At 42.3% G+C, this 26,089-nt stretch overlaps 1 protein-coding gene across 1 annotated transcript in view; it reads left to right on the top strand.

Moving 5' to 3' along the window:
- The window catches only part of NAALADL1 (N-acetylated alpha-linked acidic dipeptidase like 1), a 103,789-nt gene that overhangs the window by 15,807 nt on the left and 61,893 nt on the right, over positions 1-26,089 (top strand). The window contains exons 2-6 of the mRNA XM_040328572.1: positions 1,044-1,216; positions 12,582-12,703; positions 14,957-15,076; positions 17,558-17,747; positions 25,299-25,392. Coding sequence (XP_040184506.1) covers positions 1,044-1,216; positions 12,582-12,703; positions 14,957-15,076; positions 17,558-17,747; positions 25,299-25,392 — 699 coding nt within the window. The remainder of the gene's footprint in view (positions 1-1,043; positions 1,217-12,581; positions 12,704-14,956; positions 15,077-17,557; positions 17,748-25,298; positions 25,393-26,089) is intronic.

The following is a 26,089-nucleotide window of genomic DNA, read 5'->3' as shown; positions in this document are numbered from 1 at the left end:
GTAGTACTCACAATATCGACTAAATAAAAAAGTCATTGTAGATATTGTAAAGAACACGCTAAATAGGTCATCCACTGCTAGCATCTAATATGGAAACAGGAAATGTCTAACTACCTAGTATGGGGCCACACACAACCTAGAGAGCGTGAGCGCCCCCTACAGGGAACAAACAACATTACGATAGTTAAAACCTGCAGAATCAATAGGGGTATATAAAAATGGTAATATACACTGACAAAATCTTAATAAAGATAAAAATAAAGATTTTCGAAAAGGGCAATGCAGTCCAACAAAGAATACTGCATTAACAGTCCTCAACAAAGATATTGGGTAGAAAATAGTAAAAATCATTGGGGATAAGGACTTCAAAAATCTTAAATTTCTCCAAACTAGGCCTTAAATGGCCAAGATAGAAGGCGACCCTCACTGGAAAAGAGCCAGAGCTAGATATACAATTGGAAAAGTAAAAATATAGAAAATGCCAGCTAGATGAGGTACTTAATGCCAAATAGCAATAGGTTAATATTAACTTTATCATTATCGGCTGATGACCAAAATTCAGATCAAGTTAAAAAAACATTTTATCAACCAGACATAAACTCAAGAATTATCAATAAAAGCATTAACATCTACATTCACGTAAAGACCATAAGGAACATACAATCTAATCCATCTCCATCTCCATTCTTTATATCTCTCTAACTAGGGAACTACCCCTCCAGTGTGCACTATACCTATCAATACCCAAAATATAGTATTAGTAGGATCTTTTATTGTGACAGGTGGCACAGTGTTTATACACTGAGTGGTGTCTAAAGCCTTTTCTGATATTACTAATATGTTCCTTTAACCAAACCTATACAGTATATAAACCACAGCTGTTTTCAAGAAGTTTGACTGTGGTACTTAAAAGCTCTTATTTGCTGGGATGGTAGATCATGTTGGCGTAATACACTTTTGAAGGTCTTTCTTGCTTTGGTGTTTCTTATTCTATTTCTTGCTCTGTGTCTATAAATAATATTAATCCCCAATCTCTCCAACAGGACACTCAGTGAATATCCTCACATGGCCACAACGGATGGAGATGAAGCATTAGTGAAGTACATACTCAGCCGTTGGAAAAACAGTGCTTCTGGTCTTGATGATGCTAAGGAGGAAAGATATGATGTCTATTTATCCTTTCCTAATGCAGAAAAGCCAAACAGTGTGCAGATAAGTAAGTCTGATCTCTGACATCATTATGTTAATAAACTTAGTAACCCTGCTTAAGTGTAAGTAAACCCACCTATCATTTTCAGCCAAGGAAGCTACCATCTTGGCCTATGTTTAATCTTCAACTGCCATGGTTCTGCACATGTGATCAGTTATGACACCAGTCATTGGATGGTTTGGCAGTTTGGTTGAGAGCACAACCAATGTGACAGTTAGCAATCCCGGCATGCCGGAAATGTAACTGCTTTTTGAAACTGTTAAATCGATGGGTTTACTTCCGCTTTAATGAAAGTGATTATTGACAACATTTAAAACAGTCAACACTAAAAAATAAGTACTATTTAATTGTAAAAGTATGTTTGCTATATCGATAATTTGTTGCATAAAATTTAATATCAACTGAGCGAGAGCAGACATAGCAGGATACCACTAGATCCTTTTTTCTCATTTGATAGTCATATTCATTGTGCAGTAGATTTATATGAATGCAATATTTTTTATTTTTTGTTATTTCTCATTGCTTGTAAGTAACCTACTTATCAGGCCATCACAAATATAAAAGAAAGAAAATTTTTTGTCATGCTTGTGGTATTTTTTTATTTCTTGATGTATCTTAGGGTAGCATAGAAGATTCCTACCATGAGTTTTCTTTTGTAAATAAAGTTATTGTAAACCCTCACCTTGTAAAACAACCCATTTAGTTAAAAAAATAAATGAAAGGTAAACCATTTGTATATAGATATAAAAAACCTTATAAATGCATTTTCTCTTTTTTTATAAGAGATCATTCCATCTGTTCTCAGCTACATATGAGCTAGGGGAGGATAAACAACAGTGCACTGATTTGTACAGTGAAATTCTGTGAAGGTGGTGGTGGTGGTGTCAGGATAAGTCTGAACATTGGAAAAGAGCAGGCTGAATTCTCAGCATAACTAGAGAACGGACCACAGTGTGTTCTCCTACTTTGTGTGGTCAGTTTTTAATAGGAAAGCAGAGGGACTGGCAGGAACACCAGGGATTTCACGCAAAGGAAGCAATACAAAGAGAACATGATACAGTATGTGTTCATATTAGTACATCATGGTACAGCAGGCACATATCAAGAATATGAAATGTTGAGTCTACATATTCTTTAAGCAAAGAAAAAAATGTGAGTGATAAGGAGTCTTTAATTTTTTTGTATTTTAGTGTGTAAGGAGGTGCCTTTTGGGGTATATGATACCTTGCTTTTTGTTCTAATATCATTTGGTATAGGTTAAAGTTATGCAACATAGCTGTGTACTAGAAGGCTGCCCAGGGAGTTAGGATGTAGTCTACTCTGAACACGTAGTCTCTCTTTTAGGGGTACCCAGTTTGGGTACTGGAAGCAGACTCATCTCAAATGGACTCGTTAAATGGACATTAGCTGGGCAGCCTGAGTTAAGACAAGTGGAACAATTTCAAGAAATTCTGAGAGCCTGTTGTGACTGTAAACTGCATCAACTTTCAGTAAAGTTCTAATTTTATTTAAAGAGGGCTTGTAACAGGGGAGGAAGAGAGGTTCAGGAGAGAATGCTACCAAGGGTTAACAAGTGGTGATGCTGAGAAGTGAAAGGCTATATTGCCATTAACCATGAGTAATCAGGGGAGTGTTGGGTGCTATAGCTGTCAGCCGGCGGGAGAATAACATGGCTTGGCAGGGATGATGATGAACTCTGGTAGTGAGGGGACTTCTGAGCTTGGCCTCCTCCCTAGTGATCGGTCCCCCATACAAGGAACCAATATCGAGGCACAGAGCCCCCATGGATCGAGCCTGTATGTCACTGGGAAGAAGTAGAGTTAGGCCTCGTACACACGACCGTTTTTCTCGACAGAATCCATCAAGAAACTTGGTGGCAGAGCTTTTTTGACGAGGAAAACAGTCGTGTGTATGTTTTTCATCGAGAAAACTGTTGTGGAACTCGACGAGAAAAAAAGAGAACAAGTTCTCTTTTTCCTCGAGGGGAGTTTCAATTTCCTTGACGTGTTTCTCGACAGGCTGGTTTACGACGAGAAACACGTTCGTATGTGTATGCTTAGAAACCCGCACATGCTCAGAATAAAGTATGAGAGGGGAGCGTGCCTTCGGTAAAAGTAGGGTTTGTAATGGAGATAGCACATTCGTCACGCTGTAACAGACTGAAAAGCGCGAATCGTCTCTCACCAAACTTTTACTTAACACGCAGTAACATGAGATTAGCAAAAGCAGCCCCAAGGGTGGCGCCAGTGAAATCAAACGTCCCCTTTATAGTGTCGTCGTAGGTGATGTACGTCACCGCGTTTGAGAACAACGAGATTTTGTCTTGACAGTGTGTACGCAAAGAAAGCTTGTCAAGATTCTCGACAAGCCTAACAACGAACTCGTCGAGAAAAACGATGTTTAATTTATGACGAGTTCCTCGGTCGTCTGTACGAGGCCTGAGAATACTTGGAGGTACAAAAGCTCAGACACAAGTAAAGAGTTTGCGCTTAATAAAGTGAAAAGTCTCAAGTGTTTTACTGGGAGCGAGGTGACATGGAAACTGAATTTAGCACACAAATGAAAAGTGCTGAAAGAAATATTTTACTGACTGGACCTCTGTGAATTTTAAATACATACCCCTGGTGTAAAGCATTTTCTCTAGAATGAGGAAAATGCTCTCATAGTCCCCAGAACAAGTATCCTTATTGGATTATTTTCCTGTCCCTGCTGACCGTTCCTCACTTTCATTTCCAGTGACAGTGGTCACCAGGACAAGCAGAAAGAGAAAGAGTTTATCCAAAGCTATAAAGAGGCACACAACAGTAAAGTAAAAAGTGACCCCCCCCCCCCCCACTCACTGCTTTTCCCCACCGCTCCTCCCTCCTCTGCAGCTTGTGACAATAGATACCCAGCATTTTTGGGTACGGAAGTGCAAATAACCACCTCCCAGGGTCTAGCAAGCAATGGCACAGTCACATGACCAGGGATTGAAATCACCGATCCACCGGGTCGCCAACACTAGTGATTGTAAAACAATGTTAAAGAAGTACCCAAGGTGTGCATACATTTAATTTGTCCAGATGTATTTTTCAAAAGCCATTTCTCCCTGCATAGATTACTTTGTAGTTTAGAATAACAATTGCATGGTTTGTTGCAGCTATAAATATGTAGTTACAGTGCCTTGAAAAAGTATTCATACCCCATGAAATATTCCACATTTTGTCATGTTACAACCATGTTGGTGTTGAGTTATTCACTTTACGGTCAACACTGAGGACAAGGGGGCACTCTTTACGTCTAGAGGAAAAGAGATTTCACCTCCAAATACGGAAAGGTTTTTTCACAGTAAGAGCTGTGAAAATGTGGAACAGACTCCCTCCAGAGGTGGTTCTGGCCAGCTCAGTAGATTGCTTTAAGAAAGGCCTGGATTCTTTCCTAAATGTACATAAAATAACTGAGTACTAAGATTTGTAGGTAAAGTTGATCCAGGGTAAATCCGATTGCCTCTCGGGGGATCAGGAAGGAATTTTTTCCCCTGCTGTAGCAAATTGGATCATGCTCTGCTGGGGTTTTTTGCCTTCCTCTGGATCAACTGTGGGTATGGAGTTGGGTGTATGGGATTGTATTGTGTTTTTTATTTTGTTTGTTTATTTTTTTGTGGTTGAACTGGATGGACTTGTGTCTTTTTTCAACCTGACTAACTATGTAACTATGTAAAAACATAAATGTATTTTATTGGGATTTTATGTGATAGACCAACACAAAGTGGCACATAATTGTGAAGTGGAAGGAAAATGATAAATGGTTTTCAATTTTTTTTACAGATAAATATGTGAAAAGTGTGGTGTGCATTTGTACTCGGACCCCCTGAGTCAATACTTTGTAGAACCTCCTTTTGCTGCAATTACAGCTGTAAGTGTTTTTGGGTATGTCTCTTACAGCTTTGCACATCTAGAGATTGATATTTTTGCCCATTCTTCTTTGCAAAATAGCTCAATCTCTGTCAGATTGGATGGAGGGCGTCTGTGAACAGCAATTTTCAAGTCTTGCCACAAATTCTCAATTGGATTTAGGTCTGGCCTTTGACTGGGCCATGCTAACACATAAATATGCTTTATCTAAAACATTTCATTGTAGCTCTGGCTGTATGTTTAGGGTCGTTGTCCTGCTGGAAGGTGAACCTCTGCCCCAGTCTCAAGTCTTTTGCAGACTCTTATGCCCTGTACACACGATCGGTCTGTCTGATGGACCGTTTTTATCGGACGAACCAATCGTGTGTGGGCCCCATCGTTTTTTTTCCCATCGGTGAAAAAACGTAGAACCTGTTTTAAAATTATCTGATGGTTAAAAAAACGATACAAAAAAACAATCGTCTGTGGGCAAGTCCATCGGTTTAAAATCCCTGCATGCTCAGAATCAAGTCGACGCATGCTCGGAAGCATTGAACTTAATTTTTCTCAGCACGTCGTATTGTTTTACGTCACCGCGTTCTGACACAAACGGATTTTTAACTGATGGTGTGTATGCAAGACTGATGAAAGTCAGCTTCCTCGGATATCTGATGAAAAAATCCATTGGTCCGTTTTCATCGGATGAACCGATCGTGTGTACAGGGCATAACGTGTTTTCTTCTAGGATTGTCCTGTATTTGGCTCCATCCATCTCACCATCAACTCTGACCAGCTTTTCTGTCCCTAATGAAAAAAAGCATCCCCACAACATGATGTTGTCATCATCACGTTTCACGGTGGTTATGATGTGTTCAGGGTGATGTGTAGTGTTAGTTTTCCACCACACATAGACCCCTTTCACACTGGAGTGCTTTGCAGGCCCTATTGTGCTAAAAATAGCACCTGCAAACCGACCCTAAACAGCTACTGCTGTGAAAGCCTGAGGGCTTTCACACTGGAGCGGTGCGCAAGCAGGACGGGAAAAAAAGGTCTGCTAGCCGCATTTTTGGAGGGGTGAAGGAGCGGTGTGTATACCGCTCCTTCACCGCTCCCGCCCATTGAAATCAATAGGACAGCACGGCTATGCCGCCGGCAATGCGCCAGGGCGCCGTGATGTGGCCACCCTATAGGTGGGTGCCACACTCGACGAAGAAGGACCCAGAACCAATGGCGTCTGCCCCATAAATACCCCTCCCCAGCATGCACAGCGAGGACAAACCCCTGTGATTGGCTGCTGGGAAAGAGCGCCCAAACCTTAACTCCACTGCTGCCACCTGCGGCACCGGGGCTAGAAGAACACCCCAATACAGCAGAATGGACTCACAGCACAGCCAAGCTGAGACAGAGACCGCATAATTGCTCTAACAATCAGGATCAGAGTTTAACTACACATAAATTTAGATAGCACCAGTACTATATAGTACATAGGCACTACACACTCCCCCTACCTGAATAGACACTGTCCCTAGTGTCCCAAAGAGGGTATTTAATCCTGAATACCCGACCTGAATCTGCATAGCAACAGAAAAGGACAGTAGAAAGAAGAAATAGAAATATACAAACATTTTTAAAACATTATTATACAAACATTTATGTACAGTGATGCATAGAAATTTCCAAAATCCTGACTACCTTTACTGCCCCATTCTCCAACAGTTGTTGATAGCTGGTCAATCCACCTGCAGAATAATATTGGAAGAAACAAGAAAACACATGTATAAATATACATTTTACTTGGTCCCCAAGGGATGAACTGGAGCTGCACCCCACTCACTTAAAGTGTAGCTCTCTTTCCTCCCAGAGAGACACATTACCAAAAACTAAATATGTACAGTCACCAAGATTGGTGAAACAACTGCACCCTCTCGTCAGAAGGCGAAATTTCCCTCCTCCCAAGGAGATATCAGTAAGTTCTGAGATATGCAAATGGCAATAATCATATTTAAGTGTTTTTTTTTTCTGCTGCAAGGCTAAAAATGTACAAGAGTTCTTCTGCGCTGGTAGAAGTTGCAGAACACCGCCCCTAGTGGCCAGTGCGCTGGTAGTACCAGAATAAGGCAGTCCACTGTTCACTCAGAACAATTAGCAAGGAAAGGGAGATATAAAAAATGGTATCTTCTCCTTTCTCCTTCTCCAGGTGCTGTGAAGAAGCCAGCAAGATCCCATCCTCACTAACTTATCAACCCCCCCAAAGTTCTGCACAAACAATAAAATGTGGATCCGGTGGAATCAAAGCAAAACTGGAAAAAGGCAACAGTTCTTGTCCGTAACTTCTTTAACCACTTAAGGACCGCCTCCTGAACACATACGTTGGCAGAATGGCATGGTTGGGCACAAGCACGTACCTCTTTAAGTGCCCAGCCGTGGGTCGGACGCGCGCCTGCGACCCAGTCCGAAGCTCTGTGACCATGGCCGCGGGACCCGCAGACCCGATCGCCGGACCCGCAGACCCGGTCGCCGCCCGTGTCCGGCGATTGGTCACAGGAGCTGAAGAACGGGGAGAGGTGTGTGTAAACACACCTTTCCCGTTCTTCACAGTGAAAATGTCACTGATCGTCTGTTCCCTGATATAGGGAAAGGCGATCAGTGACGTCACACCTCCAGCCCCGCCCCCTACAGTTAGAAACACATATGAGGTCACACATAGCCCCTACAGCACCCCCTAGTGGTTAACTCCTTTTTTTTTTTTTTGTAAAATTCTTTTTATTGAAATTTTTCAACACGACATACAAACACAAAAAAGAGAGTACCACGGCACAACACCATGTCTCTCGCGACCAACATGGTCGTAACATTGACACCTTACCTAACATAGGTAGCTGCCTACAAAAAAACATGCCCCCCAACCCCTATCACCACCCCCGCCCTCCCTTAGCCCCATAACTCAGTCCACCACCACCTCCGGTATTAGTACCAGCAAAAATGAGAGTCAGGTACGTACACTTTGGCAGTACAAACAGTTAATGGCAGGTATACATTACACAACTCATTGATTAACTAACTATACACCCCAGCCTGCACCCCCCCCTGCCATGGGAGTGGCCATGGAGGGGACCCGCACGGCCCTCCCTCCACCATTACATCATAAGTGTGCCCACCCGTTTCACATGTACAGTAGATAGTTCAAAAGTGAGGCTCTCCGTTCATCCCTCCCCTCTAACCAGCAGTGGCCTCCGCATCAAACCAGGCCCGCCAGACCTTATTAAACTTTTTCTCGCATCCCCTGGAGAGATAGGTCGCCTTGTATAAGGGCATCATCGAGTTCACCAAGCTCTTCCAAAACGCTATACCCGGTGGGTCAGGTGATTTCCACTTAAGTAATATGGCCTTCCTCCCATAGAACAGTAGTATGTTCAGCAACGTTCTAAGGGCCCTGGAGGGGACCACTTCCTCCACTAAGCCCAGAAGCGGAACAGGCACCTGCAGAATATCCTTCAGGCAAGAAACCACCCCCTCCCAAAATACTTTTATTAGCGGGCATTCCCAAAAGATGTGCTTGGCATCAGCTGGCGAGAAGGAGCCTTGCCAGCACTCCGAGGTAGCCGAGGGAAACAAAGCAGAGAGTCTCGCTGGGGTGTAATAGATTTGTGCAGAAATTTAAAGTGTATCAACCTATCCCTTGCCGAAACCAAGTGCTGAAAGGGGCAATCCCACATATCATCCCAATCCTCACCGTCTATACCAGTCTGAGAGTCTGAGATTATTTGAATGTACCAAAGGTTCATCGCGATACAGAGTATGCATTCGTCTTGTTGGTCAGCATTTCAAAGATTGCTTGAGGGATTGGAGCCCTGGCCGGTATATCTACAACGACAGAGTGGTTCTCAAATGTCCCGGGAATGTGGATCAAGTTTTCTCTGTTACCACTACAGATTACCGAGGGGACATTGTTGTTTTGCCGGATCCACGGTTCTGTAAGTAGGCCTCATGCCTGCGCTATCACCTTTGCTGTTTGCTTTAACCACTTAAGACCTGGACCTTTATGCAGGTAAAGGACCTGGCCAGTTTTTGCGATTCGGCACTGCGTCGCTTTAACTGACAATTGCGCGGTCGTGCGACGTGGCTCCCAAACAAAATTGGCGTCCTTTTTTCCCCACAAATAGAGCTTTCTGTTGGTGGTATTTGATCACCTCTGCGGTTTTTATTTTTTGCGACAATTTTGAAAAAAAACCAATATTTTTTACTTTTTGCTATAATAAATACCCCCCAAAAAATATAAAATGTTTAAGAAAAGCCCGGCGGCGTTGATCAAATGCAGGGAGAGGTGGGAGAATATTAATAAAAATGCCATAAAACTATCCCTTATTTTGTAAACGCTATAAATTTTGTGAAAAACAATCGTTAAACTCTTATTGCGATTTGTTTTACCAAAAATATGTAGAAGAATACGTATCGGCCTAAACTGAGAAAAAAAAATGTTTTTTTATATCTTTTTTGGGGGTATTTATTATAGCAAAAAGTAAAAAATATTGATTTTTTTTTCAAAATTGTCGCTCTATTTTTGTTTATAGCTTAAAAAATAAAAACCGCAGAGGTGATCAAATACCACCAACAGAAAGCTATATTTGTGGGAAAAAAAGGACGCCAATTTTGTTTGGGAGCCACATCGCACGACCGCGCAATTGTCAGTTAAAGCGACGCAGTGCCGAATCGCAAAAACTGGCCAGGTCCTTTACCTGCATAAAGTTCCAGGTCTTAAGTGGTTAAAGCAAACAGCAAAGGTGATAGCGCAGCCATGAGGCCTATTTATAGAACCGTGGATCCGGCAAAACAACAATGTCCCCTCGGTAATCTGTAGTGGTAACAGAGAAAACTTGATCCACATTCCCGGGACATTTGAGGACCACTCTGTCGTTGTAGATATACCGGCCAGGGCTCCAATCCCTCAAGCAATCTTTGAATTGCTGACCAACAAGACGAATGCATACTCTGTATCGCGATGAACCTTTGGTACATTCAAATAATCTCAGACTGCATTCCTGTACCAGTCCTCTCTCATCTTTTCAAGTTCGGGCAGAAGGGATATTCCCACCCGTAATCAGTGGCCAACTTTTTTATAAAAATGCGCTGTAGGCGGGCCAGTTTAGGCAAGGTACGGGGGTCCCCATGGCCTTGTAGCACGACGGCGTCCGAAACTCTCCTCAATACTGGCGACAGAGCAGGCATAGGGTTAGCGACGCTGGTGCTCAGCGCTCCAACCTTCCAAGTTAGCTGGGGAAGTCCCGCAAGTGGTGCGGCACGCCCGAGAGCTTCTTCCACATTGGGACTCGAGAAACTCGGGCTCGAACCATTTGTCGTCCCCAAAGAGTCCAGATCCGATGACTCACACTCTTCCGTGGGCAAACAGGTGCGCCCCCAACAGGGACGTTGGTTGAATCATCCACTCTCACTGGCAGGCCTTGACCACAGCCGTGGGAATCCCGTGTGAGGCCCATGTTAGCTATAGCATGCCACACGGAGACTACATTGGTTGGTGTCGCCTCCGGTATGACACCCGCTTTTACACTGGGCACACATCCTTTCTCATCCACATCGCTTACCTCCGGTGATGCGGTTGGGGTAGCAGCCGATGGCAGGGTAAGCATGGACGAGACGGTCACAACCTCTGGATCAGATACTACTGTAGTTGGGGAGGGTTCCGGCCATGGGGCCTCCGCGGTCCCAGTCCCAGTGATCCAGTCCACCTTGTACTCCCGGGGAGACTCAGTCGGTGGTTCCACTTGGAATAGGTAATTCTGGCATCTCTTACATCTGGCAAAAGGTAACAGACGTACGGCCAGCTCCGAACATCGGGGGCAGGACAGTCTGAGGGCCTCCGTGCTGCCACTAGAAAACAGGACGAACGGATTCCGGTCTGTCAGGGGTACTCCAGCAGCAGCGGACATTGCGTTGACTCCCGGCACAGACATCGGTGGTCGCAGCTTTCCAAATGGCGTTGATGGCACAGACATGTTCGCACGACCTTCTCTCATGGGCGGGTAATCACTCAGTCCTTTGGCACCCAACATATATTCATGTGTTTGTGTATATATACATATATACTGTATATATGTGTGTGTGTGTGTGTATATATACATATATAAATACTGTATATACAGTATGTGTGTGTGTATACATATATATAAATACTGTATATATGTGTGTGTGTATATATACTGTATATATATATATATAGTTATCACTTCTGAAAACATGTAACTACATGTTCTTTTAAATTTTAGTTTCACTTTTTGAACTCGGCTGCACTGTAATCTCACAATATCTCACGAGATTACAGGCAGCCCACCCACTTTTACACAGATCTCAGCCGTTTTCAGAGGAAACACTTCTCCTCTGTTCTCCCTTTGAGAACTGAAGTTCTCAGGCCTCGTACACACAAACGTTTTCCTAGATAGAATCCATCAAGAAACTTGGTGGGAGAGATTTTTTGCAGAGGAAACCGGTCGTGTGTACGTTTTTCATTGAGGAAACTGTCGAGGAACTCATCGGGCTGGTTTTCAACGAGAAACACGATTGTGTGTATGCTAAGTAACCCGTGCATGCTCAGAATAAAGTATGAGATGGGAGCGCACCTTCGGTAAAAGTAGCGTTTGTAATTATGGAGATAACACATTTTTGACGCTGTAACAGACTGAAAAGTGCAAATCGTCTCTTACCAAACTTTTACTTAACACGCAGTAACATGAGATTAGCAAAAGCAGCCCCAAGGCTCCAAGAATCAAACTTCCCCTGCCATTGTATGTGTTGTACGTCACCGCGTTTGAGAACGAGGAGATTTGGTCTTGACAGTGTGTATCCAAAGCAAGCTTGTCGAGTTCCTCGACAAGCCTAACAAAGAACTCGTCGAGCAAAACTATGTGTCTTTTCGACGAGTTCCTTGGTCGTGTGTACGAGGCCTCAGTTTATTAAACCGGCTGCAGAGGAAATAATTTTCCTCTGAGAACTGCTGAGAACCGAACTGAGAAAAAACTTCTCAGTTTATTAAACGGACACCATACTCTTTCCATTTTGGGATGATAGATTGAACAGTGCTTCATTAAATGTTCAACGCTTGGGATAATTTTTTATAACCTAACCCTGCTTTAAAATTCTCGCCAACTATATCACTGACCTGTCTGGTGTGTTCCTTGGCCTTTATGATGCTATTTATTCACTAAGGTTTTCTAACAAACCTCTGAGGGCTTCACAGAACAGCTGTATTTATACCAAGATTACATTAGACACAGGTAGAATCTATTTACTAATTAGGTGACTTCTGAAGGCAATTAGTTCCACTAGTTTTTTTTTCCAGATATTTATTTATAAAAAATTTGGAAAAACATTTAGCATTTTCCTTCCACTTAACAATTATGTGTCACTTTGTGTTGGTCATAAATTTGAATGTTGTTCATACAAACCATATTCTCTCTTTTATTCTATGTCACTTCTTTTCTCATCAGTTACACCAAGTAATGATGTCACATTTACATCGCTTCAAACTGAAGAGGAAGTAAAACCAGACCAAACACACCCCGCTGTAGTTAAACCGTATGCTGCTTATGCTCCTCCTGGAAATCCAAAGGTAAGCTGAGGGAAGGTCTTAACCATTGTTATAAAAACAACCACAATAAGGAACATTATAGTAATAAATATAGTAATAACCTAAACATTTTATTTTAGAGGAACAAGAAAGCAAATAAACATTTCTTGAAGTATTTCACTGTAATATTATATTGTATAAGGAAGTGCAGAACTGTGGGATTCTTGTACAATTTAAATCCTTAAACTAGCCAATTAGCTTCCCAGTACATCTTTAACCACTTCACCCCCAGACCATTTCGCTGGTCAAAGACCAGGCCCCTTTTTGCGATTGTCGCTTTAACTGTTGTGCGACGTGGCTCCCACACAAAATTATTGTCCTTTTTTTCCCACAAATAGAGCTTTCTTTTTGTGGTATTTGATCACCTCTGCGGTTTTTATTTTTTGCGCTATAAACAAAAATAGAGCGACAATTTTGAAAAAAAAACAATATTTTTTACTTTTTGCTATAATAAATATCCCCAAAAAAGATATAAAAAAAAACATTTTTTTCCCTCAGTTTAGGCCGATACGTATTCTTCTACATATTTTTGTAAAAAAAAAATGCAATAAGTGTTTATTGATTGGTTTGCGCAAAAGTTATAGCGTCTACAAAATAGGGGATAGTTTTATGGCATTTTTATTAAAGGGTCACTAAAGGAATTTTTTTTTTTAGCTAAATAGCTTCCTTTACCTTGCTGCAGTCCTGGTTTCATGTGCTCATTGTTCGTTTTTGCTTTGATGTTGCTGTAAATCCTCTCTGTTCTGGACACTTCCTGGTTGCCTTTTTCCTGATAACCACAGTGCTGGGAGATTTCTCACGGTGGTCACTAATCAAGGAGCTGTGTGTAAAACGAAACTGGATTGGTGCTGAGGAGTTTTAGACAAAGTATCACTGCTCTCGATTGGCTGACTGCCCTCTAGTGGCTCTCTGTACATCAGAGAACCAGCAAACAACAGCAAAAACGAAACTACACTGCAGGCACATTATATGATTGTTTTTTTTATCTATTTTTAATCATTTTTAAAAGGAATCAGTTAACTATTATGTCTCTATGCCCTGTAAACAGTCATTTCAGCTAAAAAATTTTTTTCCTTTAGTGACCCTTTAATATTTTTTTTTTACTAGTAATGGCGGCGATCAGTGATTCTTATTGTGACTGCGACATTATGGCAGACACATCGGACACTTTTGACACCATGTTCGGCCCCTTGTAATTTTTACAGCGATCAGTGCTATAAAAATGCACTGATAATTGTAAAAATTACTCTGGCAGTAAAAGGGTTAACCACTAGGTGGCTCTGTAGGGGTTAAGTGTGACCTGGTGAGTGCTTCTTACTGTAGGGGGATGAGCTGTGTGTGACATGACACTGATCTCCGCTCCGATTACACGGAGTGGAGATCAATGTCATTGTCACTAAGCAGAGCGGGGAGATGCTTGTTTACATTAGCATCTCCCCGCTCTATCTCTCCGTGAGATGATCGCAGGTATCCCTGCGTCAATCGAGTTCGCGGGACCCACGGTCGGGCGCACGGTTGTACGCCCATATGCCTGTCCGTGCCATTCTGCTGTAGTAAATAGGCGTGCAGCGGTCCTCAATCGGTTAAATTGTATGAGGAACCCACATAGAAATTGGAAAAACATTTATCTGCAAGTTTTATTTTACACAAGAGCAGCAATATTTTTCGACGCAGGAACTTTAAAAATTACGCGGCGTATCAATAGATACGCCGGCGTAATTCGTTTGTGGATCTGGCCCAAAGTGTCTATTTACTCTCTGTGCTGGTCCAGCTCCTTTACCCCACACCTCTCCTGACCTCCCTAATGACCATAGAAGTTTCTGGGGGAGGAACAAAGGGAACATAACAGAGCATTGCTTGAGTGACAACTCTAAGTTTGCTGCGGTTGCTGACATCATATCCAAGAAGGCGGTGCCCAAAGATCAGGCCTTTTGGATGTCTACACAAGTGGGGCTTTTACAAGAAAATAGCATGCATAAATCTGTAAAATGTACATATGATTGTATAGGAAGATTTTTCTGAAATGATAGGTTGGGTGACAAAGTCTCGTTAGGATAGTTACCAAAGAAGATTTCTCCAGTCTTTAGCACCTTTGAGCTTTATGGATATCATCATGGACACACTCTTTGTTTTGAAGTGTTAAAATATCAAACCATTTGCGGTGTAATATGTTTACCTTAAACTACTTTGTTGTAGTTGGATACATAAACCTGTCTTTCTCTATGTATTTTCCAGGGCAAGCTGGTGTATGCACACCAAGGTAGATTAAGTGACTTTGAGCAACTCAACAAAACAATAGATCTAACAGGGACCATCGCTATTGTGCGCTATGGAGGAGTTGGCAGGTCTGCTAAGGTACATCTATATTTGTTAAATTATTGTGAGTTGTGAATGTGTGTAAAACTAAAATGATATAAAAATATGTAACAATAAACAACCTGCACTATAATGCCCCGTACACACGATTGGAAACTCCGACAGCAAAAGTCCAATGTGAGCTTTTGAACAGAAATTCCGATCATGTGTATGCTCCATCGGACTTTTGCTGTCAGAATTTCCGCCAACAAAAGATTGAGAGCTGGTTCTCAAATTTTCAGACGGAAAAAAATCGTCTGTAGCAATTCCGACGCGCAAAATTCCGACACAAACCGACACATACTCGGAAGCATTGAACTTAATTTTCTCGGCTCGTCGTAGTGTTGGACGTCACCGTGTTCTTGATGGTCGAAAGTTCAGAGAAATTTTGTGTGGCCGTGTGTATGCAAGCCAAGCTTGAACGGAATTCCGTCGGAAAAACCATCCAAGGTTTTTCCGACGAAAAATCCGATCGTGTGTACGCGGCATTAGAAACACAGTCTATAACGAAAGTCCATAAATTATGTTTTTCGTTCTTATATTCCCACCGGATGAAGGAATCAAATCATAAGAATATCGATCCTTTTCATCCAGTGATAATATAAGAAGAAAAACATCATTTATGGACTTTCTTTATCTACTTCAGCTTCGAAAGGTTTTACCCCTTCATGACCAGGCCATTTTTTGCTCTGCAAAATAGAGGGTTTTTTTTGTGGTATTTGATCACCTCTGGGTTTTTTTGTTTTTATTATACAAATGAAAATACAGACAAGTTTGAAAAAAAAATATTTTTTACTTTCTGCTATAAAACCTATCCCATAAAAATACAAAAATAAAATCTCTTAATAAATTTAGTCCAAAATGTATTCTGCTAAATGTCATTGGTAAAAAAAAAATCCCAATAAGTGTACATTGATTGGTTTGTGTGAAAGTTATTGTGTCTACAAACTATGGGATATATACTGGAATTTTTATACATAAAAAAAAGGACAATTGGCACTAGGTGCAAGTACTGGAGTGGGCCTGTGGAACTCTGATGAGAGCATTAGCGGAGCATGTGCTCCTTTTTCGGGCCTGAAGGAGTGCAAACGCGCCACCAACGGTATCACATCCGGGAAGTGAGGTCATCGTCTGTGTGTTCCAAGGCTCCAGGAAAAGACGGTATCTACTGGCGCCATCCTTCAGAGTTTACCACGGCAGAGGCCACATGATGCCCCGCTCTGTAGATGTTGATACATCTCAGTGCTTAATGCTTATAAGGTTTAAACTCTTGTGAGTGCCTTTTATCCTTATTAAAACTACCATATATGCTACACTAATGCCCTGTACACACGATCTGTCCATCCGATGAGAACGGTCTGATAGACTGTTTTCATCGGTTAACCGATGAAGCTGACTGATGGTCTGATGTGCCTACACACCATCAGTTAAAAAAACGATTGGGTCAGAATGCGGTGACGTAAAACACAACGACGTGCAGAAAAAACGAAGTTCAATGCTTCCAAGCATGCGTCGACTTGATTCTGAGCATTCGCGGGTTTTTAACCGATGCTTTTGCATACTAACCATCGGTTTTGACCTATTGGTTATCAGTACATTGGTTAAATTTTAAAGCAAGTTCTAAATTTTTTGACCGAAGGTTAACTGACCGATGGGGCCCACACACGATCGGTTTGGACCGATGAAAACGGACCTTCAGTCCGTTTTCATCAATTTTGACCGATCGTGTGTACGCGGCCTAAGGCCTTATTGTTCAAGCACAAGTAAAATTTAGGCACAAAATACAGATTATCACTGGGCACAGTAACTATGGTTTGGCAACGCTCTACAAAAAAGAGACACCTCCTAGAAGTGGGGAGAAAACCCAGAGCTGAGAATCTACATACATACAGTCCAATAAGAGCTCCAATCAAACAACCAAATGACCATTATTTCATTAAATCATATATATCATAAAACCATTTATTTTGCATTCTCATTGGACTGTATATAGGTTTTATTGCTATCTATGTCCCCACTGAGAAGATTCACTTTATCTATTCATTCTGGAGACCATTGTCTCCAACACAAGCAGTGAAGTCTTTCAATAGGGAAACTTGTTCCAGTGACAAAACAGGGGAATTTCTTTCACTTGGATATCCTGAGGCAGAGAGTGCACCAAGTTATCAGTTAGCATTGCTCTTTGCTATCTCCGTGGACTAAAAAACACCTCCCCTATTATGGAAAAGAAAGGGAGGTGTTATATAGTCCTAACATACTCCCTGTCCTAGGGTGGCAACGCTGCTCAGTACGGTTGTCACCTTAGGCCAAGATGTAAGTTAATGGAAGGAGTACCAGCTTAAAATAAAGAATATAAAATGTGAAAAAAATAAATGTTGGAATGCTTATAAATTGTATAATTTGATAAAAACTACCTTCTTAACAAAGAGATTATTTTTAAACATTTATGACTATAACTTTTGGTGTCCCTATGTTTCTCAGGCAATAAATGCTGCTAAATTTGGAGTAGTTGGTGTTATTGTATATACAGATCCCAAAGATATCAATGATGGCCTTTCTGACAAATCTCAAACATACCCAAACTCCTGGTACATGCCCCCATCGGCTGTAGAGCGGGGGTCCTACACTGAAGACTTTGGAGATCTGCTTACTCCATATTATCCAGCCAAAAGTAAGTATTTTTCAGGTTATTATCTGGTCCTTTCTTGCTAATATATTCCCATATTAATGGCATCCCAGTTTTAGTCCGTAGGGTTTAACAATGAGTTGGCCCACCCTTTGCAGGTATAACAGCTTCAACTCTTCTGGGAAGGCTGTCCACAAGGTTTAGGAGTGTCTATGGGAATGTTGGACCATTCTTCCAGAAGCGCATTTGTGAGGTCAGGCACTGATGTTGGACGAGAAACACTGGCTCGCAGTTTCCACTCTAATTCATCCCAAAGGTGTTATATCTGGTTGAGGTCAGGACTCTGTGCAGGCCAATCAAGTTCCTCCACCCCAAACTCACTCATCCATGTCTTTATAGACCTTGCTTTGTGCACTGGTGCACAGTCATGTTGGAACAGGAAGGGGCTACCCCCAAACTGTTCCCACAAGGTTGGGAGCATGAAATTGTCCAAAATGTCTTGGTATGCTGACGCCTTAAAGGGGTTGTAAAGTTACAATTTTTTTCCCTAAATAGGTCATTTACCTTAGTGCAGTCCTCCTCCCTCACTTACCTCATCCTTCAATTTTGATTTAAATATCCTTATTTCTTCTGAGAAATCCTCACTTCCTGTTCTTCTGCCTGTAACTCCACACAGTAATGCGAGGCTTTCTCCCTGGTGTGGAGTGTCGTGCTCGCCCCCTCCCTTGGACTACAGAACAGGGTCGCAAAGGTCACACTTGGAACCGAGCCCTGGCATTCTGCCACCGTGGGAAGATCCCAAGATGGCAGGGAGACCATACCTCCCAACTGTACAAATTTGCTGATACCCTCCTGGGGTTAGATTTAAATTCTAGTGTCCCGAAGAATCAAGGCTGATGCCCTGTACACATTTCCGGCGGACTTTTTACCGCCAGGAAACCCGAGAACCATTTTTCCCCTACACATGGCCGGTTTTCCTGGCAGGAAAACGGCCATGAGAGCTTTGGCCAGGAAACCCGGCTATGTGTATGCTCCACCGCAGTGTTTCCCATAGGAAAACTGCCAGTAATAGAGGCAGGAAAAAAGAGAACATTTTTCCTGCGGTTTTGCTGTCGGGAAAACTGCCATGGAGCATACACATGGCGAGTTTTCCCGGCCAAAAGCTGTCATGTCAGTTTTCCCGATGGGAAAACTGGTCGTGTGTACGAGGCATAAGTCTTGCAATAGAGCCTAGTGCTGGAACAAGTTGCCTCCACTGACTGGCCTGGCATGGGCATACTAGTGACACCTGCACTGTAGCTTTCCTGGGGTACCACACCACGCTGCAATTATTCCTCTATATGGCAGCCGGAATCTCTCCCCACAACTAAATGTCACATACACTTCAGTGTGGAGCCTCCGCCTTCTCCCCGTCTCCAATGTTTTCCTGTGCACAGAGGGGAGCAGGGGAGGAGGAACATCATTCTCCATGTGCCGTGCTGATCTTAGGTCTGTAGTAATGGATAATAATCATGTAATGAAACAATAATGTTATAATATGTAGACTACAGGGGAGGGGGACACAGTGATCAGGAGGGAGGGGGGGTTGAGGGGGCAAGTTAACAAAGATGCATAATTGGAGTGTTTTGGGGGAGGGTAGGGGTACGAGAATAATGGCTAGGGGGGGGCTTTTGGAGCAGAGAGGACTTGTGCCAGAAGGGGCAATCGGATTCAAAGATGGGGTCCCACCATCCCACCACTGCATTTCAACCAGGGATCTGCACGCAATGAAATGGTTACTCATACACTTCCAACACAGAACTGGAAGGGTTAATCATGCACTTCTTACTGGGATCTCATCTTCCAGCAATGAATGGGTTAATAGATTATTAAATTGAATTATAGAGATTAAATCGAACATAGGACCCACTTTTCAGATTATGGAATTAAAACGTTTGTTAATTGTCACCGATTAGTCCAGTGGACGGGATACCTCCAAAGTTATAGGGAATTAATGCATCCACAACAATGATGAGACAAAGATCTTCGAAAGGATAGCAGTTCTGAGGCTCAACCACAGTGTATCAAAAAAATTGAAAAAACTTTATTGAGAAATCAGCAATAGGGTTAGTCCACTAGGAGTGAAGTTGCACCTTTCTAGTGGGAACAGCCACTACATCCCAGTGCACCCAATTAAAAACACTTACAAAAAATTGACAACGTTGTCACACTATGGCGCCAAACTCAGAGCCCCACACACACTTATGCGTAACCAACTAGGAGAGACTGGATCTGCTTGGAGGACTTAAACAATTATATAGTCTACACCTAGCATGTCTATGACGGGACTCGCGCAGTGGTTATGTACTGTAGATAAATTCGAGTGGACCGGTATGTAAGTCACTCAAGATGGTATAGCATTGAAATGGGGAATCCTAGGCCGGTTATGCTGATTTAATATGTCAGCGTGTAGCACAAAGACTGAGGTATTGATTTGCCAAAGTCCGTGCAGTAAAGGGAGAGAAAATCTCTTAGTGTGCAAAGGATAGTTCAATCCAATAGGTGTGAAGGTGGCTATCAGTCTTGATATACTTTATATGCTTTGGTAAAACTTCACAGTTCAGCATAAGGATGGTATGACATGTCACTGGGAGCTCGACTAGGGAATATGTCAAGGACGAGATAAAGGGATATTGCCCAGAGGCTCTCACTACTCCATGGTTATTGACTGAGATGAAGATGATGTATACATCATCTTCCTTCATGGACGCTGCAGTCAGTGTATTGGTAAATCCTTGATGTTTACTCGTGTTGTTGCGTTGGCTCAATGTCAGATAGCAGCTAGACACTGGACATCCGGTCAGATGTTGATACGTCAAGTCAGGAGACTCATGAGTGTGCCGTAAGCTTATCCAGCCAGTCCATGCGGAAGGGGTGGCTAAAGTTGCACGCACCTGTTGGAATGCATGGTTGAGCGCAGGGTGGAGATGGCGCTGCCTACGTCAACGCATTTGGCACACGTGACAGTGCGCTTCGTCAGTGTCCGGTCACCAGGGATCTTCCAGCAATGGAACTTTCATTGGCAGATGGCAGATATTTTTTTGAAGGGGGAGGGGGTCAGGGGGGCCCTTCTTGGTTTCTTGCACCAGGGCCCTGAAGGTTCTAGTTATCCCTCTGCTGCAACTGCTTATAAAGTGTTAGCTGGATTTTAACTTCAAATTGTTTGTGCATTTCATCCTGCTAGTACTTCTTACATTCCCCTCTCCCATACTTACAATGTTGCTGCCCAAAGGTGCCCCTGTGCTCCTTCATCCAGAGCAGAGGCACTCTAACAAATGAGGTGTGTTTCTGGCCAGATCACAGGTGACAAAAGACTGAAAAAAGCCTCAGAAAAAAAGAAAAATGAATGCAGCCACTACATCTAAGACTCCATTCACACCAATGCATTTTTTTACGCCTTTTGCAAAACATTTCTTTAACATGGGTTCCTATGGAACACGTTCACATCAATGCATTTTTTGTGCCTTGGAACGGGTCAGGGACGGTTTTTCTTTTTTTGCATTTTTGGTTAGACTTTAATGGAGAAGCTGCAGAAAGACACGCAGTGCATTTTTACAGGAATTTTGCCCCGATTTGCATTTTTTAAATCTGCCCTACAACAAATTAGGCCAAAACAAAAGCAAACAAATCCCCCACAAAACACAAATTGTGGCAAAATCACTGTAAAATTGCTGTAAAAAAAACCTGCAAAAATCACAGCAAAAAGCACTACAGAAACATTCAAAAGCAAACTGCATAAGTATGAATGAGTAAAGATTGATGAGCTGCAATATATCACATTTTTGGTTTTCACTTTAAATATCATCCAAGAGAAGGTTATATCTGTCTAAAAAAATGGTAAAAAGTGAATTTACAGTGTTGCATGAGCAAGTAATTTTTAAACTATCACAGCACTAAAATAAAAAAATGGCTTGGCAATGGAGGGGTACTACACAAGTTCTTAATAAACACTCCGAAATTCATGAGTCAGACCGATTACACTGATACTCTAGTAGCTGAGTGAATGGTTTAACTTTTTCTCTGGAACAGTTTTTGAAGTATAGTAATACCATGGATTACGTGCATAATTCATTCCAGAATAATGCTTGTAATCCAAAGCACTCGTATATTAAAGCAAGTTTCCCCATAGAAAAAAATGGAAACTCAGATAATCTGTTCCACAGACACTGCTTGTCTATGCAGTACCGCATGTGGCCAGAGGTGCGGGGGCGCTGGATACACTCGGAAACACTCAGAGACGCTCTTGGACACTCTGAGAAACCGACTGTCTCCAATTGTTTACGAGTGTCTCTGAGTGTTTCCAAGTGTCTCAGAGCATCTCAGAGCGTATCCGAGCGTCATTAGTGCCACCGCACCTCTTGCCAAATGCGAAACTACACACCCCAGAGACTTGTATTCTGCTTGTCTTGCGAGACAACGCTCGCACAGCAAGTCAGGATTTAAAAAAAAAAAAACAGCTCGTATTGCAAAACGCTCGTAAACCATGTTACTCACAATCCGAGGTTCCACTGTACATATTTTTATTCACAGTATGTGATGTATAAATGCAAAATGTATTTAGCTTGGCATTTCTTTCATGGAAACATTTCTTCTGATTGTATTACTCTAGGTTTTATCAAATTCCAAATATTCTATCAAAAGCTGTTTTCTTTTATTCAACACTGTATAAATTACAAAAAAGTCTGTTTTGTAGATAGTTTTACTCTTGCTTATATTTGGCATAATCTGTTGTTCTTAATAGAGGGGTGCTAGAAAAGGAATATTTTCTGGATGGGGCATATTTTTTAAATAATTTTTACTTTTTTATTTATTTTGCCATTCTGTAATTTTTTATACTATACTTAGACCAGCCTTTCTCAACCTTTTAAAATATAGAAGAGCCCTTGAAATAATGTTGCGAGGAACCCTGCTAAATTATTACATCTCATGACACATTTGCGTGGTCAGTAAGTTGAAAATACAATACTACATAAACGAATAAAGCCCCGTACACACGATCAGAGGCCGCGATTCAGATACATTGTCGTATCTTTGAGCGGGCGTAACGCATCTCCTATGCGCTACGCCAACGTAACATTGAGAGGCAAGTACTGTATTCAGAAAGCACTTGCTCCCAAAGTTCTGTCGGCGTATCGTAAATGGGCCGGCGTAAGCCCGCGTAATTCAAAGTAGCAAGACAGTGGGCGTGTTGTATTGTAATGAAGTGTGACCCCATGTAAATGCATGGCCGATCGAACGGCGCATGCGCGCGCATGCTCAGAGTCACGTCGCAAGATACGTCGGCTCAATGCTTTGTTGATGTGAACGTAACATACGCCCAGCCCCATTCACGTACGACTTACGCAAACAACGTAAAATACGACGCTGTACCGACGTCCATACCTTAACATGACTTACCCCTGCTTTATGAGGGGTAAAGTTACGCCGGGCCGACGCCTTACGTAAACGGCGTAGCTAAATCCGACGGGCGCAGGTACGTTTCTGAATCGGCGTATCTAGGTCATTTGCATATTCGACGTGTAAATCTACGGAAGCGCCCCTAGCGGCCAGCGAAAATTATGCACTCAAGATACGACGGCGTTAAAGACTTACATCGGTCGTATCTTGGCCAAATTCAGGCGTAACTGCCTATATGAATCAGCGCATAGATACGCCGGCGCTCATTTGGACTTGCGATGGCGTATCTGGAGATACGCCGTCGTAAGTCCCTTCTGAATCCGGGCCAGAACTTTTTTCATCGGAAGTTCCGAGGAATTCCGTCAGAGTTTAGATAAATAGATAAAGAACATGTTCTCTTTTACTCCAATGGAATTTCCGTTGGAATTCCGATGTGATTTTGGCCGGTCAAATGTCAGACCGTGTGTACGGGGCATAAGGAATGTAGTGTATCTGCCATATCTGCCATATCTGACACCCGCAGCAGATCCTTTTTTTAACACTCCCCTGCTTAAGAAGTTTCAGTAACAATCATAAATTGGAATAATAATAATAATAATAGCGGCCAGAAAGGAAACACTAACTGTGAAAAAAATAGTCTCCCTTACATTGGCATTCAGTGGAAAGTGGTCCCCCCAGGGCAACTGCAACCCCCCCACCCCCACGCTTATTATCTTGTGTCAGGAGAGAAAAGATTACACTTGTTTTTTTTTCGTCAGCACCACCCACCCCTCCGGTTCTCTGCTCCAGGGGGGCCCTGCCTAAAGCTGTGTAAGGGGCCCCAAAATTTGTGATGGCTGAACTGGTCACATACATTGGTGACCAATAGAAGTAGACCCCTTGTATTAACCACTTGTTGCCCAAGCCAATTTTGACTTCTCACATACATGTAAAAATCAGCATTTTTTTTTTACTTGGAAAATACTGAGAACCCCCATACATTATATATTTTCTGAAAGCAACGGTTCTGGAAAAAAAAAAGTTTGTTGCAAATTTTTGGGAAAAACTTTAATGAATTTTAGTGCACACAAACACAATATAATACCCAATTGTTTGGTAAAATATAAAAGATGATGTTACGCCGAGTGAATAGATACCTACCACATAATACTTTAAAATTGCGTAGGCCCATGGTACTTAAAACTATCCATAGGCAACGCTTTAAAAAACTTTCCAGCCTTTACAGGTTAACAGTTTGGAGTTAAACAGGAGGTCTGGTGCCAGAATTGTTGCTCTCATTCTGACATTCATGGCAATATCTCACATGTGATCACTGCTAACATATGTGTGCGGTTCCTTTGTATGTGATCGCATTTGCATGCATGGGGGGACGGGCCCTTTACGTTTTTTTTTTTTTTTTTTTAATAAAGTCTTTTTTATTTATTTAGTGCCTTTATTTTTTGATCAATTTTATTACTATCACTGTGAAAAACCTCTCTTGTGATAGCACGGGCAGTGACAGGTACTCTTTAGTGAGAGATCTGGGGTCTATTAGAAAAGCATCTGATCAAACTGAGACTGGTTGGATCAAATGCTTTACAAACCAGCAACAGAATGAAAACAACAATCCAAAACTGAAAGTGACAAAATCCTTGTTGCTTCCCGTTTCATGCACCATAGAGATGCTTAGGGAATGGAAGCTCCTCCTTCATCTCTATGACGTGCTGCCCTGACAGTGGCTGTATAAACACTTGGATCAATTACTGGTAAATAATATAGAGCACTGCCGCTGTAAAAAAAGATACCAGGGTCGTGACTGCAGCCATTACCCTAGTAGAACCACTGAAACCCAAAGACGTAAGGGTACATCCATTTGCAGGAAGTGGTTAATGATCAGGCAGGAAAGGATACTCTTATGTTGTTGACCAGTATGAAAACTGCCCACCCCCCTCCAAAAAAAAAGATTAGTGATATCAGTGGTTTTTGGGAGTCAGAAACTCTTCATTGTTTAAAGAACCCCTAGCAACCTCTGGAAGAGTCCCAGAATTCCACAGAACCCTACCCTGGTTAAGAAACCATGACATAGACAGAACAACTTTTCACATAAAATGACATGGTGAAAACTTTGAGCTTTTTGTGATCCCAGGGTATTGATTTTTCCATTTTTAAAATGCTTTTTAGGTAATACCTATAGAAGAAATGAGAGTGACATCACAGGCCTTCCCCCAATTCCAACCCAGCCAATAGGATTTGGAGATGCCCAGATTCTAATATGGTAAGTGTGACATCATACAATGCACTTCAGCAAAGATAATCCTGTTCTCTAACAATTATTTTCTTAAAATGGATATATATATATGCAGTGTTTTCTTATCTCTCTTCAAAGAACTGTGTCCTGTAGCTTTCTCCTACTCTGTTCTTCTGTTATCAGCCTGAGAACTCCTGATAAGTTCTCCCTCACGTATGATAAAAACAGCCTGAGTTTTGTGTTGGGAAAGATAGATTAGCACAGAGCTGAACAATTAAACAAACAGAGCTGAAAGTCTCTGCCTATGAGGAGAGGGGGTGCCTTTCCTCCAATCAGCTGTCTTGGCTGTATGCCCAGGCTTCACTGCAGTGTTGAACAAGAAGAGAAAGTCCCCTAAGGCCCCTTTCACACTGGGGCGGGAGGTGCGGTGGCAGTAACGCGCTGCTAATCTTACCGCAAATTTTTTGGCGCTATTTGGCAGCTAGCGGGGCTGCTTTGCCCCCCCCCCCTATCAGCTGAACAAGGGTTGAAAACCACCGCAAAGCGCCTCTGCACAGTCGCTTTGCCGGCAGTATAGCCGCAGTGTCCCATTGCTTTCAATGGGCAGGAGCGGTGCAGGAGCGGTATACACACCACTCCTTCACCGCTCCAAAGATGCGGCTAGCAGGCCTTTTTTTTTTCGTCCTGCTAGCACACTGCTCCAGTGTGAAAGCCCTGACTAGCT

Source organism: Rana temporaria, chromosome 11, assembly GCF_905171775.1.
Source record: "Rana temporaria chromosome 11, aRanTem1.1, whole genome shotgun sequence".
In the NCBI taxonomy this organism is placed as follows: Eukaryota; Metazoa; Chordata; class Amphibia; order Anura; family Ranidae; genus Rana; species Rana temporaria.
This window is presented reverse-complemented; position numbering and strand designations above follow the sequence as displayed.